General features: G+C 32.7%; 1 protein-coding gene across 12 annotated transcripts in view; it reads left to right on the forward strand.

Annotated features, from left to right (window-relative positions):
* LOC106882892 (phosphatidylinositol 4-phosphate 5-kinase type-1 alpha) overlaps window positions 1-15669 on the forward strand; it is a 234919-nt gene that overhangs the window by 151268 nt on the left and 67982 nt on the right. For 8 of the 12 annotated variants that reach the window (XM_052974610.1, XM_052974613.1, XM_052974611.1 and 5 more), the window contains 4 exons: window positions 2460-2618; window positions 4926-5085; window positions 6462-6497; window positions 12085-12168. In XM_052974610.1, coding sequence (XP_052830570.1) covers window positions 2460-2618; window positions 4926-5085; window positions 6462-6497; window positions 12085-12168 — 439 coding nt within the window. Of the gene's footprint in view, window positions 1-2459; window positions 2619-4925; window positions 5086-6461; window positions 6498-11200; window positions 11319-12084; window positions 12169-15669 lie in introns of those variants that run through there. The other 4 variants (XM_052974621.1, XM_052974612.1, XM_052974614.1 and 1 more) reach the window with 4 other exon arrangements.

Consider the following 15669-nt stretch of genomic DNA (forward strand, 5'->3'; position numbering starts at 1 on the left):
TATATATATATATATATTTGTATATATATATTTGTATATATATATATTGTACACAATTCAGTAGATTTACTGCTTAACAGCTCTATCACACAAACATTAATATGTTAACTTGAAGCAACTAATACCAAATCAAATTAACCTTACTGATGCCTAATCTAGAAACCAACTGTGTAAACATGTTTATATTTAGACAAAATAAAGTGTATAGATGTAAAAAAACAAAAATGCAACAAAAAATTAAGTATATGGAAGCAGATAAAATTTGAGTACCCAGTCCTACTTGTTCAGATTCTATCCATTATATTACCATAATTTTTTTTCATGTTTACCCATTATTCTATATTTATATATATTGCTTTGTTTAATTATAAAATATTTAGTTTAACACCTTTTAGTACTTGATGTAAAACTTTGTATTAATATTCTCCATTGCATTGATATTTATGTTGTGGTGGATGGCAAAATTAGTATTGTTGTACAAAATGCTTTCTGTCATTTAGTTATACTACTTTATGTTCTGAGTTCAAATCCTACCATGATTAACTTAGCCTTTCATCCTTCTGCGGGTTGATAAAGTACCAGTCAAGGACTTCGGTCGATGTAATTGACTAACTTCTTTCCTTACCGTAAATTTGGAGCTTATGCTTTTGTTAGAAATAATTATTAGTATTAGAGATCAATTTCACTGATCATCCCTCATTGGTCAATTAAATAAAGTGCCAGTTAAATATTAGAGTTGATATAATCAGCTGTTTCCCTCCTCTCAAAACTGCTGGCTTTGTGCCTAAAATTGGAAACAATTATGTTCTGGGTTCAGTCCTGTTGTGTGGCACCCTGGGCAAGTGTCTTCTACTATAGCCTCAGGTCAACCAAAGACTTGTGCATGGATTTGATAAACAGAAACTGAAGGAAGTCCAAATTTTTTGCTCTGTGCCTATTATTAAAAACAGTTATTTTGTGGGGGATTCAGACATGGCTGTGTGGTTAAGATGTTTGCTTCCCAAATGTAGTTCCACATCTAATCTTACTACCTGATACCTGGGCAAGTGTCTTATACTATAGCCTTGGGCTGACTAATGCCGTGTGAGTGAATTTGGCAGGTGAAAACTGAAAGAACCTCATCATAGATATATGTGTGTGTGTGTCTGATTGTCTCAATATTATGTGATAGTTGTAAACAGATGTCACCATTATACAATCAGTATCATTCATTTTCAACCTTCCATGAAAATGTCTGACCATAGGGGAATATTATTTTGCTTGGAAACAGTTGGCAATAAGAAGAGCATCTTTCTATAGAAAATCTTCCTCAACAAATTCCATTTGAACTAATTCAAGCATGGAAAAGTGGTTATTAAAGCAACTGTGATGGTAATAAATATTATTAACTAATTTCATCATACTTTCATTATTGAGATACATTATAGTAAAATTTTTTCTTTTTAATTACTGTAAGACAGCAATATTACTTTTTAGTAATTGCCACATAATTACAGGTCCGTTAAACCATAACTTTTATTTTCCCCTTATGGTACGTTACAAAGAAAAAAAAAAAGAAAACAAAAACATATGAAGGCATTGGAGTTAGTAGTTTGTTGTAGTCTACATTGGCACTTGGCTTAGTGGTTAGAATATTCAGCTCACAATCCTTAGTTCGATTCCTTGCAGCACATTGTGTCTTTGAGCAAGGTGCTTTATTTCACATTGCTCCAGTCCACTCACCTGGCAAAAATGAGTTTTACCTACAACTCAAAAGGCTGGCCTTTTGAATTCCGTGTCATGCTGAATTTCCCTGAGAACTACATGAAGAGTATGCATGTCTGTGGAGTGCTCTGCCGTTTGCACATTAATTTCATGAGCAGGCTGTTCTGTTGATTGGAGCAATTGGAATGCTCATTGTCGTAACTGACAGAGTGCCAGTTACATTGGCTTATAGGATGCTGGGAAATGATGGCAGAATTAGTATATATCTGATGTATTAGATGAAATAGAGACTAATGTGCTTGTAGGTTTCAGACTTTCTAAAATCAGGTCTGTCTTGCCGAAAGTATTGTGAGTCATATTGCCCTATGAAAGACAGCTGCAGGCCATAGTATAATCTGAAAGAAAATAACTGATTATAATTTCATCTTCACAATAATTCTCTTGGGCATTTAGACAATTAAGGGTAATGACTACTAAGAAATTTCTATTTTTAAATGTAAATTAAAAATAGAGTAGTTGATTCCCTTAGTTTTCTGATAAGTAAATATTATTCCTATATTCATTTAAGTTTCTCATGTGGTGATTCATTGCCCTGTTTGGTACAAGCCTGGTTGAAACAATGAAAGAATATTCTTGGGTCTTTCTATTTCACTTGTGATACTGTGATTGTTTTTCATCTTAAAAACATAAGTTATATAAATCTCAGATTGTATTTTGAGATGTCATTTCAATTTGGTTCTGTCATTCTCTTGCAGCCTTGAAGCATTCCCCTTCCAAAAAGAAGACTTCCATAGCTGGCCGGCCACGTTTTCCTACAACCAGTGAACTTGCTGCTGATGCTGGACAGACCAGCAAGCAATCCGACAGAAACCAACGCACTATTAGCTTTTCAGATGAAAGTGGTAAAAAGTCTGGTAAGAGTTTGTATATCACTATTACTAACTACTATTATTTGTATTGTGATGGTGATGACTTCAATTGTTAAAACTCATTTTCATGCATAGTTTATATGATTTCTTTCTTCCATATAGTACATGCACTCTGCAGTGTTTGGTTCATGTAAATAGACCACTAACTCTAGTTGTAAATTAATACCTTTTTGCAGACATTTTGATGTCATTCTTGATGACTCGGAATTCCACATCTCAGTTTCAGTAGTTGGAGAGTCTTCTGAGATAGTTGACTGCAAGATTAGCATCATATCCAGAGGGTGGATTTCTTTTTCAGCCATGTTACCATACAAAGCATTGAGCAAATCATCAATTACACAAATCCTTGTTTTTGTGTTGTGGTGTATGTATGGCCCAACCCTTTTGTTACCATATTTTCTTTGAAATACACAGTCTTTATTTTAAGTAATTTTGAAAATAATAAAGAATTTATTACAATAACTTTGTTGTTATGAAGCTGGTGTTTGGAACATAAATTTGCATGAAATTCTGATGGAAGGTTTTAATTTAGATCATTTTAAAACAGGGAGTTTGTATCATAGAACCGGGCAGGTTGGTAAGGGTTAAAAATGACTCAGTAATGTTTGCTATCAATTCCTCTTCTGTTGCTACTGATTTTGTTTACTACTCAAGTCAGCTCTGATTGAGTTGACATTGGATTTAAGTTATTCCAGATCTGATCATCTAATCCATTTTTTCATCAGACATAGTGTATCTAAAACTACATTCTCCAATGAGTTAATAAGTTCTTCCCTGATCTTTTTAAAGATATGGCGTTATTTAAAGGAGATTTGACTATTATTTCTAGCAGATCAAGTCACTACATAGACACTTGTCTGTTGGCTGATATGTTGGCATTATTTCAGCTCTTTGCATTCGGTTAGTAATACATGTGATGATTCTGGTGCCTAGTTGTGTCAACCTAGGTTGATGGCCTTTCCCTTAAATAAAGATAAGTGACATAGAAAGACTTGCATGCATGGGTAACTGCTAGTCTTCCTCAAAAATCTTGTCCAGGCCTATATGTTCCTGAGCAGATGCATGGTCAATGTTGACTGATGGAGGCCTTGTACATAGTGATGCTAACAGGATATGAATCATTAACCTTATTGTGATGGCTTACTGTGTTGTATTCATTCAGCTTTCCACAATTTCCAGCATAGGCATAACAATGTCGTAATAGTTGCACTTACAATATGCAAGTATGTACATTCACATCCTGTTTATGTTAATTGGAAATATAAGGGTAGGGTTGTAACATTAATGAAGTCTCACACTAGTTGTCATCATCATCTTATGCTAGCATGGGTTGGATGGTTTGCCAGGAGCCAATGATCTAAAGGACTGCCCCAAACTCCAATGTCTGCTTTGGCATAATTTCTATGGCACCAACCTAACACCAACCACTTCACTGAGTGTACTGGATGCTTTCTATGTGACACCGGCTCAAGTAAGGTCCCCCCAGAAACTCACAAGACAAGACCTCTCAACTTAGTGGGTGTAGTATTGAGGGAGGTAGCTTTATGCCAGGTGACAAGAGGTTAAACTGTGATAGAGGGACAGAAACAGATGCTGTAGAGGAAATACATGGCTACGCTAGTTGGAAATGGAAAGAAGATAGTGCAGAGGTGTCAGAGCATATCCTCAAGTTACAGGAAAGTGAATATTAGAGAAATGGTCCAGAGGATTGGATAGGGTGAATGGGTACATAAGATAAGAGCATGAAAGGAGAGTGGCTGATGGATAGAAATGGAAATAGAAGTGTACCTGTTACTCCATAAACAAGAGGAGAATTTTGTTTGAATTAATTAATAGCAATATCATGCCAGTTTCTTTTAGCAAGGGTGACATATTAACTCCATACGATTGCTTTGATACAGGCTGGTATTCTTATTTTATCAGCTTAACAGGATTCTTATTGGGCTAATGTTATAAACATAAGATCTTACTATTCAGTCACTTACTCAGCAATAATGTTGTTTAGTCCCAAGTCAATATCGATTGAATAGAATTATGATTAAAAGCTCTCCAGCTGTAACCATCCCTTCTGTTGAAGTTTATATAGGTATGACTACAATATCTAATCTTTACTTTCCTTATTTAAGACAGCAGGGTGAGATTTTGAGTCAGATTCAATTGCTATTTTTAGCAAGATGAGTGACTATGTAAAGGCTACCACCTCTGGCTTGTTGTTTTAAAATGCATTCATTCCTTCAATATTTTCTTCTTCATTATTGAACTTAATTTTTTTTTTTTCCTGCTGTTCACTAGCTTTGGGAGGCAGACCAGATATTGTACCTGAAAACCATGCCAGCTTATATGGTGAAAGGGATTCTTATCATAGTGGAGAGTATACATATAACAAAGACGGCCAGAGGAAAATGAGATCTCTTGACTCTGGAAGATCTGGACTTACTGAACATGGGAAAAGGTGATTACTCTTTTCTTTTTAATTTTCTCCTTAATTGTTGTAAATTGAAGTGGCAAATGTTGGTGAATCCTGTAAATTTGTGTTTTTATTCTTTTGTGGAATTTGTTTGCAATGTGAGATCAGACTGCAATTAATTTCGTGTTTGCTACTTCAGTAATTATTGTTGTATATACGTTGGATATGTCTGTTCATTTATTTGTTATTGATATATTTTTAGTTAAGTGTGTTCTGATGTGTTCTTTCTCTCTTTTCCACTCTCTTCATCTTTCTTTTGCATACACAACTACACAGAAATATAAATTTATAGACTGTCCTGTAGTGTCAGTTCTACTTTGGGAAGTTAAATTAATCTATATACTGCTGCACATTTATTTATCTGTCATATTCCATGTTAGTGGTATTCAAGATTATAAATACCCTAGTTTTGTCAGCATTGGTAGTTGGGGATCTATGTACTTTAGGCGCAAGGCCATTATCATTATTATTATCATCATCATCATCATCATTATTATTATTATTATTATTATTATTATTTGTGTGATGATGTGAGAGAGAAAATAACATTTGATTAGATTATTACCAGTATATATTTTATTGACTTAGAAAGGATAAAATGTAAAGATGATCTTAGTGGATTTGTTAGCAACCTTCAAGTGTTGTGGAAAACAACCAATGAAAGAGAAGGTTTTTAGTATGAAGATTTTTGTTTTCTTTTTGTTGCATATTGTATGTGCTTCAGAAATCTTTCTAATTTCACCAAATTTAGGTTATTGTTGTTTTATAGCAGGTTTACTCTGATTGAGCAGACCTCTGATCAAAAGCAGTCCAGGTATGAATATCTTGTTTTTTTAGAGATGTGTAGGACATCTAGGACTACATTATGTAGTGTATCTTATAAAGGTAGTAGGATGTGATGTAAGAGAAATTTAGCTGCTATTTTCTACTGGGTTAAGCAATAACATAGGGTTTCTATTGTTGGTTTGCTAAATTTAGGTTAAAATACAAGCTGTCAGTTTGTTTTTTTTTATTGATAAATTGCCCCGTTGCTTCTTTCTAGTTTATCTACCTATACTAAATAAATTACCAACTTTCTTAAACCTAAGTGAATTGCAATTTAATGAGTATAAGTAGCTTGCTGTTCTATTTTTAGTATTTTCCCATTTTGAATCACTGCACAATTGCATAAGTTTTGTGATTTATAAATCATGTTATTGACAGAAATGTGCAACTACATAGAAAAACCTATTTCATACATTTAAAAAAAAAAAAACGAAAAATTTAAATTTAAAAATAAAAAATTCTTTTTTTTTTTTTTTTAATGCCTGCTTCAGTTTTAGTTGCATGTATAATTTTGTATTGTTTATTTTTGTGAAAAGTTCCACTTCCTGTATGACTCATTTTCTTGGATTGATGTAAGTGTTTTTCTCACAAACTTGCTTTGAAACTCTTGCAGTCTACACTACAATTAAGTGCTTGTATTTCTCTCCTGTTTTCCCACGGCACAAGTAAATGCAAAGATCCAGTTCAGTGGCATGATAGTGTTAATAATAATAATTCTTTCTACTGAAATTTTAAGTGGTGGTGGGGGGACTAGTTGATTACATCAACCTCAGTACTCGACTGGTACTTATTTGACCAACCCCGAAAAGATGAAAGGCAAAGTGGACCTTGGTGGAATTTGAACTCAGAACGTAAAGACAGATGAAATATCACTAAACATTTTGTCTGGCATGTTAATGATTCTGCCAGCTCACTGCTTTAATAATAATAATAATAATAATAATAATAATAATAATAATAATAATAGTAATGATGATCTAAGTTCATAAGTGGGTGGCAAATATTAAGAGGTCAGGCAGCATAGTGGGGCACTTAATGTTCCAAGGGGTCATGATTTTTCTTAGAAATAAGATATTTAAACCAAGTAGAACACTTTTATTTTTAAACATATATTCAAAAATGTCTGAATTAGCTTATCAGTAGGACATTATGTTATCTGTGAGTGGAAACGTGACTGATGAGGCACCAAGGTCCAATATAATTTCATGATATAAGTCCTTGTTTCCTTTAGTAATTTTTATAAAAAATTAATACTCTGGTCCTCATAGATGTCTAAAAAGAGGCAAATGCTTGATGGCATAGTGTAATAAGATATGGATAATAAATTATTGGGCAAAATTAGCCTCTGTTTAATTAAAATAATCTTGGTTTTTTCCTTAATATTTATATATATATATATATATATATATATATATATATAAAAGTTTTATTTTTGCAAACATGGAGGGGACATTTGTGAAACAGCATTTGGTGAATGGGGCTACAAAAGATTAAGAATCACTGGTGTAAATAGCTATTGCTTCCTTACCATATCAAGGAACTGGCTGAGATATTCTGCGACCAATTTGCATCCCCAGTTAGTTGTGGTTATCAAGAGTTAATTAAACATTTAAGGATCTATAAAGTTTAAATATAATATTTGGGACATTTTGGGCTCAGAGGAATGTTTACTATTTTGTTAGCTTTCTAGGTATTATCATCCTGTCTATAAGACCAACTTTTTGAGAATTCAAGTTTTGTAACATGTAGCCCAGAGAGCTAAGATAGTTACTTAACTGTCATATGCTCAGATCCGTATGCATTTATGTTTGTGTACATGGATAGTGTCCACTAATTTCTTATTGAATAAGCATTTTTTTAGTTAAATATATAATTGTATATTTTCTAATTGTCTATGTTGCCAAATTATAATAGCCAAGAGACACCACAAGTTATAATTCCAATATCCTATATAATTTTGAGAATTATATATTAGGTTGTCTGGAAAGTTCTGAGTGTTTTTTAACATGCATAAAGGGATATACTTCATGAACCATACGTTTAAAAACTTCCAACTCATCTTCAAGTTCTCTAGCAGTGATATCTACTGCCCATATATGAATTCTGAACTTTGTTGAAGAAGTTTTTCACGGGATACGGTTCTAGGAAGTAGTTATAAAAACCCTGATTTTCGGCAAACTCTCCAGTGATCGTTGGACGGCCACTCAAATCCACGACACTCACTCAAGTGATTGTTGGGTTGCTACTAAAATCCACGACACTCACCCCCTTGAGTATCGGCTAATATTTATGCCATGTTCAATAATATATATAAAGGATTTCTGGAAAATGAACCAAGCATGAAACTGAATTAAAACAAATAAAATAGTTAAATGTTATCTGCCAGATATTTTGTCTGCTGTTTAAAATACACTTAAATATCACAATGAATATACTTGTAAATATTGTACATCATCTAATTTACAAGTTATTTGTATTGCTCACACTTCATTGTTGAATAGTTTAAACAAACAAACAAACAAAGAGTTCCAATCTGTAAAATAGTACTTCCCACAATTTATATAAGTAAATTTGCAGCACTATTTAGCCTGTGCCAATATGTTGAATAGTGTTGAAGCCAGTAATGGATTTTTATGTTCATTAATATTGTTGTATAATAGTGTAACAAACATATTGATGGATCTAATTCATATGAATTTAGAACATGTTTTGACTTGCTAGTTATATCAATATACCAAACCAAATGAAAAATAATCAAATGCACCTATATATATATATATATATATATATATATATATTGTTTCAGTCATTAGACTGCACACACATACACAAATATTTATGTGTGTTCGTTGACTTCAGAATATTATGCTTCTACGTTGTTTGCACTCTGAAAACATAGATCAAGAACTTTCATTGATCCACTAAGAGTAATCAAGACATTGGTTTTATCTTAGGCAGTAATAGTATTTCACTCATTCTCAGTCATGAATGGCAAGATTTGAATCCATTACTGCTTATAATAGTGAGCTGTGCCTCTTAATGTTCATACTGTATCTCAGGTAAAAACATGCTGTAACAGAGACAAGATAGAATCTGTTGACTCCTCAGCCAGTTCAGTTGACCTACTAGCAATTATCATGAATTTGTCTCTGTTTCTAGTGTAATATTTAACACAGTTGGGTATACTATATTCATAATAAATGTAAGAGGACATTGTCTCCTATTGTTAATTTTTTATTTTCATTTAACCTTTGATTTCTCTATCATGAATAAACAATAAAAATGCTTTTATATATCTGCTAAAAATATTTTTATATATTTGCTAAAAAAAGTCGCTATCTCAGTGTGTCTCTTTTGAAAAAGGTCTAAGCTTTTATGACTCAGCCAGTATTGCAATCAGCTCTATACTTCATCAACCAATTGCCACTAATTACAATAAAGCATAACCATGTGATCAATGAAATATGATTTGGAAGTCTTTCAGCGAAAGAAATACTTCATCTTTGTGACTCATCCGAAATCTGAAAATAAGACCTTAGGTGTTTAAATATAGTTTGCATTACAGTAGAATCACATCAAAAAGTTAACAGCACTTTAAATAGTTGCATTGTTTTAACTAACCTTTCACTTTTAATTAGTCAAGCCAAATAGGGAGTATTTACTGCATCATTCATCCTATTAGAAATTTGAAAATGATTTTTGGGGACTAAGAAGTTTCAAAGAACTTCTTTGTAAATCAATATCCTTGAAAATACAAGAAGGGTTAAAAACAATCCTTTATAGTTTTGATTATGGGGATTTTACACCAGCACCCCACCTAGTTTCAGTATATGCGAGCACAAGCACAATATTGTGGATAGCTTGTAAGAATCGATATTTGTAAACTAAATCACATTATTGTATTCATACAAACCTGAGGCATACATTCTTCATGCCTACATGTGCACAACATTTTTAGATATATACAGAGTGTACAAGGTATTTGGGAACAAAATCATATACAAGGAAAAACAAAACATCATACTGACCACTACCTTCCTTCTCCTGCATAGTCCTAGGAAAGAAGAATGAATGGCAGACACAGGCTATTCAACTTAAGATCACCACGTATGCCATCCACTATACCCATGATGGTAAGACTCCTACCTTGGATGATACCATAGACACAGTCCCGAGGGGTGGAGGGGTCAGATCTAGAGAACTAGAAGTTATGTAATGTTGGTTCACATAGTCCTCTCAGGACTTGCCAAACATAAACTGCCTTCTCAGCATCATGTAATATTTTTGTCTGATGTTCTTGTACACCATAGGTTGTTCATGATGTATTGGACCTTTTGGACAAACCTGGCTGTCTTGACGATATCTGACTGCTGAGAATTCTTCTTTCTGAAAATGCAACCACAGATGATACATCCCTGCTAGGGATCTTCAACTTTTCCCCTGACCCTAGACATGAACGATCTGGCTACATTCAAGGAGTTAGTAATCTCCAAGTTGCCATGGTTGGAAGCTAGAATCATGAGCCTTTTCATTTTCCGTGTCAGAATGGAATTTACCTTATTGATATTGATGCTGTTGATATATCTGAAAGAGAAATGAGAAAGTTAGAATTTGGCATATACTGCATGACATTACATTACATCATCTTCCATTTATGGCTTACAAGAAATTTGTTCTCAAATACTGAGTACAACCTGTACACATTCCATCATGTATGAAATTTATCCCAAGAGTAGGCAATAGAGGTGTCTCAAATTCTAAAACTTATGTGTGTGCGTGCATTCATACACACACATCAAGCTGCTATGACTTGTTGCTTATGACATTCTTTTACTCTGTGTGTGTGTGTGAAATACCCCTTGCACCTACATCCACCCAGTTTGGCTATCATTATACATATCTGAATAAGAAAACGTGAGAAAAACTTGTATTGCTTGCTTGTAAATGTTGCATGTTGTTAAATGTAAAGTTTTTTTTTGTTTTTGATAATTTTTCTACTTAGCTTGTATCATGTATTAAGACATAATGAGAAAAAAAACACGAGTGTGTATGTGTGTGTATATATATATATATATATATATATATATATATATATATATATATATGCATGTGTGTATGTGTGTGTATCTATATATATATAAATATTTTATATTCATAAATGTGTATATATATTTATATATATATGTATGTATATATACACACACACACACACACAAACATATAATAATGTCCTTTTTTTTTCCGACTAATGTTACCACTCTTCCACTTTTTTTAGGTACCTACAAAAGCACTATGAGTTGCAAAAGCTCATTCCGGTAAAATTATATACCTAACCCATTGATAGTAAAATACAACACGAAACAGAAAATAAAATGTACAAAAAAAAAAAAGAACAGACCTTTTTTTTTTATTTAAAAAAAATAAATTAAAGATTAATACATGTAAACAACAGTAGCTTGTTTCACTCCATCAGAGTAATACAGCTTTAACACCCTTACGTGAAATCAGAGAAGCTTTATATTTAATGTTTGTGATATGTACTGATGAAGACTTCATAACTCGTTACTGTGGTGTTTTGATTTTGAGGCTGTGCTTTATTCCTTTGCCTGCATCTCAATCTTCTCATCATGGCTGCAGTTGTTCCTTTTGTTGTTTTTTTATTCTCCAATTCCCTCCTAAATGCCTTTTTTTTTTATTTTTCAATTTTTTAAAAAACTTTTTCTTCCCTCCACATGAAATGAAAATGCATTTTCTTAGTTAAGAATCGAACTCTATTTTTTGCCCATTTTTTTTCCTTTTTTCATATGAATAAAACAGTTTTGTAAATGCCTAATTACTTTTTGTTTGTTTTTTTGTTCTATTATTATTATTATTATTATTATTATTAGTTATATTTTGTTAAATACATGTTCTTGGGTTTTATTTATTAAACTTTCTTTGTCTGTGTAAAATTATATTAAATATATTGTCATTGTTGGATGTATGTGTGATTGTGTGCATGTGCACTCCTGTTTGAAAAAAAATGTGTGTGCATCTTTAATCTGAATGTGAAGAGTCTAATAATGTAATTTAAGCTGAAGAGAGAGAGACACGTTTGACCAAGAGTCTCAGCACTCATTGGGGTCTCTGTATGACACAATGTTTTCCTTTTACTTGTAGAGGAGATGGCTGCATCTGCTCGATGGTGAATGCACCGTCTCAGGTGAATTCTTTCTCTCGCTCATCTCCTAGGACACGTAAAAGGTAGTATTCTACATCATCAACGACATGCTGCACCACAGATGCACACTTACTATGCATGTCTAAATGTAATTTACAATTTGCCTCTTCCCTTCATCTATCCTTTGTTTCCACTGCTACTCGCATTACACATCTTTGTCTTTCTTTCACTTTCTATCTCTTTTTCTGTTTTTTTCTTTCATATTGTTTTCAAATCTCCTTCTCACCCACTGTTTACCTTTCTCCTAAGCCCTTTCTCTTTTTCTTTCACATCTCACTATTATTCTGCACTCCTCTGCACTCTGGTTTCTCTTGGCATACGGAGATGCTGGAAGGAGGAAATGCAATTTGAATTTAGAATGTGAAAGAACATAATAAAATATCACAAGGTATTTTGTCCAATGTGCCAAAGATGTCCTCACTCACTCCTACTTACCTTGTACCTTGAGGGGCCATCTGGATGCCTCATCATCATTATTTTATCTCTTTTTAGCTCTGCCCGATCTTTCTCACCCTCTCTTCTAAATGTGAGTAGCCACATAACTCCTCTACAGCAAGAAACCTGTTCTTCCCCCTTCTCCCATTCTTCGATCCCTCATCTTCTAGTATAAAACACCCTGTCCCCCTCAGGCTTCATAGTCTTGCAAACTGCACGGCAACCCCACTCATGCTGGTGGCATGATACAAAGCACTTGGTACACACTGTAAAATGAGTTGACATTTGGAAGGGTGTCCAGTCATAGAAACCATGCCAAAGCAGATACTGGAGCATGATACAGTCCTTGGACGCATCAAATTTTGTTAAACCATCCAACCCATGTCAATACAGAAAATAAAAGTTAAATGATGATGATGAAATTTCATACTCCATCTTGCTTTTATTTCTTGTGTCATGCTTTCTCTCTCATTCCACATTTCTCTCTCTTTTACTCTATATTTTCCTTATTTTTTTGTTTCTCCACATTTTCTTCATCTTACCTCTGTCTCTAATTATTCTCTTTCTCTGTGTCTCTCTGTCTGTGTGTCTCCATCTCTTTCTTTTTCTCTCTCTCTCTCTCTCCTCCTTTCTCTTCATCTCCCCCTTTCTTCTCATCTCCACCTCTCTTTCCCCTCTCTTTTTTTGCTCACCCCCCCCTTCTCCTTCACTCTCTTCTATTTTCCACTGACTTCACCCCTGCTGATCACTCCACCAACCAATTCCTTTATAAAATACAGTGGTTGTCATCCCGGCTGAAGTACTGTTGGAAAGCCAATCAAGTAGCTTTCTGTTACTTTCCGGAGCTTTTCTTGTCTTATTTTTGTTCTCTCAAGCAAATCTGTTGCATTGCTATCAAATAGCCACTAGCAGCACTTGCATTTCAAAACGTGCACTTAACTTTTACTCTCTTATTGGCACTCTTAATTTGAATAGCTCCCACCCACCAAGATAACACATTATGCTGCTGACAACTTTTCATGCTTATTTATTTCAATAGTTACTGTTCATTTCACTTGTTCATTAGGCTCGTTATTGAATTCTATTTATTTATGTATCTATCTATTTATTTATTTATTTATTCATTCATTCATTCATTCATTCATTTATTTACTTGTTTGTTTTTGTATGGCTACTACCATTTTCATTTTGATTTAGATTTTACTAACAGACTGTTGCTGCACTTCTTTGATCTTTGAACTAAATTTTATTAATATATACTCCTCAATATTCACCGAGTCTTGTTAAAGAAGAAATTCTACTGTTTATAATACACACACATGCACACGCGCGCGCGCACACGCGCACACACACACACACACACACACACACACATACACACACACACACACACACACCATGAAGTTCATTTGGATTGTAAGTTTGTATACCATGTGAAGAAGAAGAAGAATTGATATTTTGGAGAAAAAGAAAAATTATTTGAATTATATCTCCAATATCAGATTTGTCTTCTCTCCACAACATATATAAACTTAACAAAACTCACCAACTTTACTGTATACTTTTGTCAATACAGGCCACTTCCAGTTTCTCAAACTGTTTTTTTTTTCTTCATTATATGTTTTTGCATAATGCTTTTGTTTGCTATTTTTCCACTATTAATTAACACACTCTTATCTTTAGTTTTGTTATAAAGCTAATAATTCTATTTCTTCTTTAGATTTTCAGTTTCAACTTTTATTAAATTAATTTTTGAAATTTAATTATTTTTTTATTTTAAGAATTTTTTTCTTATTTTGCTTTATGACCTTTTAATATTTATATGTTTGCCTTAGTCTATAACTGATCTATATTTCTCTCTTCTCAGCCTGTCATTGGTGTCTGAAACTCACAAATACAATTTATTTATAACATTATAATAATCTTATCTTTCTCTTCATGTTTAATTAATTTTTCTGTGCATATTTTAGCAATGTTTTTCTTCTCTTTGTTGAACAAAATGAAAAATATTAACACTAATTATGCTTTATTTTCATTATATTTGATGCTAACTTAAGTGTTAATTTTTAAGTTAATGCATATGTATGTATATGAGTAAGTGGACAAATGAAAAAATGGCACTCAACATGTTTGGTAAAAGTTTATTAAATATATATATATATATATATATATCTCATTTAAAAATAATTGCACATGATGAATAATTTTCACAACTGGCTCAATCTTGTCTTTTTTCCTTTTGATTCACTAGCTACAGCTTGTTTAATTGTTACTAGAAAAAAATAGGTAATGTAGAAGTAAGTGTATATTGTTCTAAAACAGTTTATTACAAAACTACCTACACAAGGTATTGGATTTGTACAGAAGGTTGAATGAAAATTGGATTTGTACAGAAGGGTGAATGAAAATGTGTAGTCTTTGGCTTTATGTGGGAATTGACACCAGATGGTGCAATTGGTCTGTTGAAGCATGCAGCACTCTAGATTGTAAGGTAAGGAAATTGTAACAAGGCAAAGTTTGAAAAGTACAAAGTAGAAAAAGATCAATAACCTTATTGAACTGCTCAGACATTGTTTCTTCATGTGTCATAAAACTTAGAAACCACATTTTTAAAATTGCTTTTTTATTACTTTTATGTGTGAAAAATAATCTTCCTACCAGCTCATATCAAAGCGTTTCAACTAAACATATCTCATTGGCTCTTTTACAACTGATATATATATATATATATATATATATAATAATAATAATAATAATAATAATAATATTAGGGACAAAATCCAAAATTACAGGTAAAAACTCAATTAAAATTAATTTATAAAAAATTAAAATTAAATTAAGTTTCTCACAGAGTAAAATATATATAAATATATAGTTTTAGGGAAAAGAACCAAGGTTCATGAACTCATCGATGAAAATCCACTGTCACATATAGAAAAATTAATAATTAAAAGCACAATAAATGAGTATAATATAATACCAAGTAAATATCATAAGATAAAGATAATATATGCGACAGTGGATTTTCATCGATGAGTTCATGAACTTTGGTTCTTGGTTCTTTTCCCTAAAACTATATATTTATATAT

This window comes from Octopus bimaculoides, chromosome 18 (genome assembly GCF_001194135.2).
Source record: "Octopus bimaculoides isolate UCB-OBI-ISO-001 chromosome 18, ASM119413v2, whole genome shotgun sequence".
NCBI classification, from domain to species: Eukaryota; Metazoa; Mollusca; class Cephalopoda; order Octopoda; family Octopodidae; genus Octopus; species Octopus bimaculoides.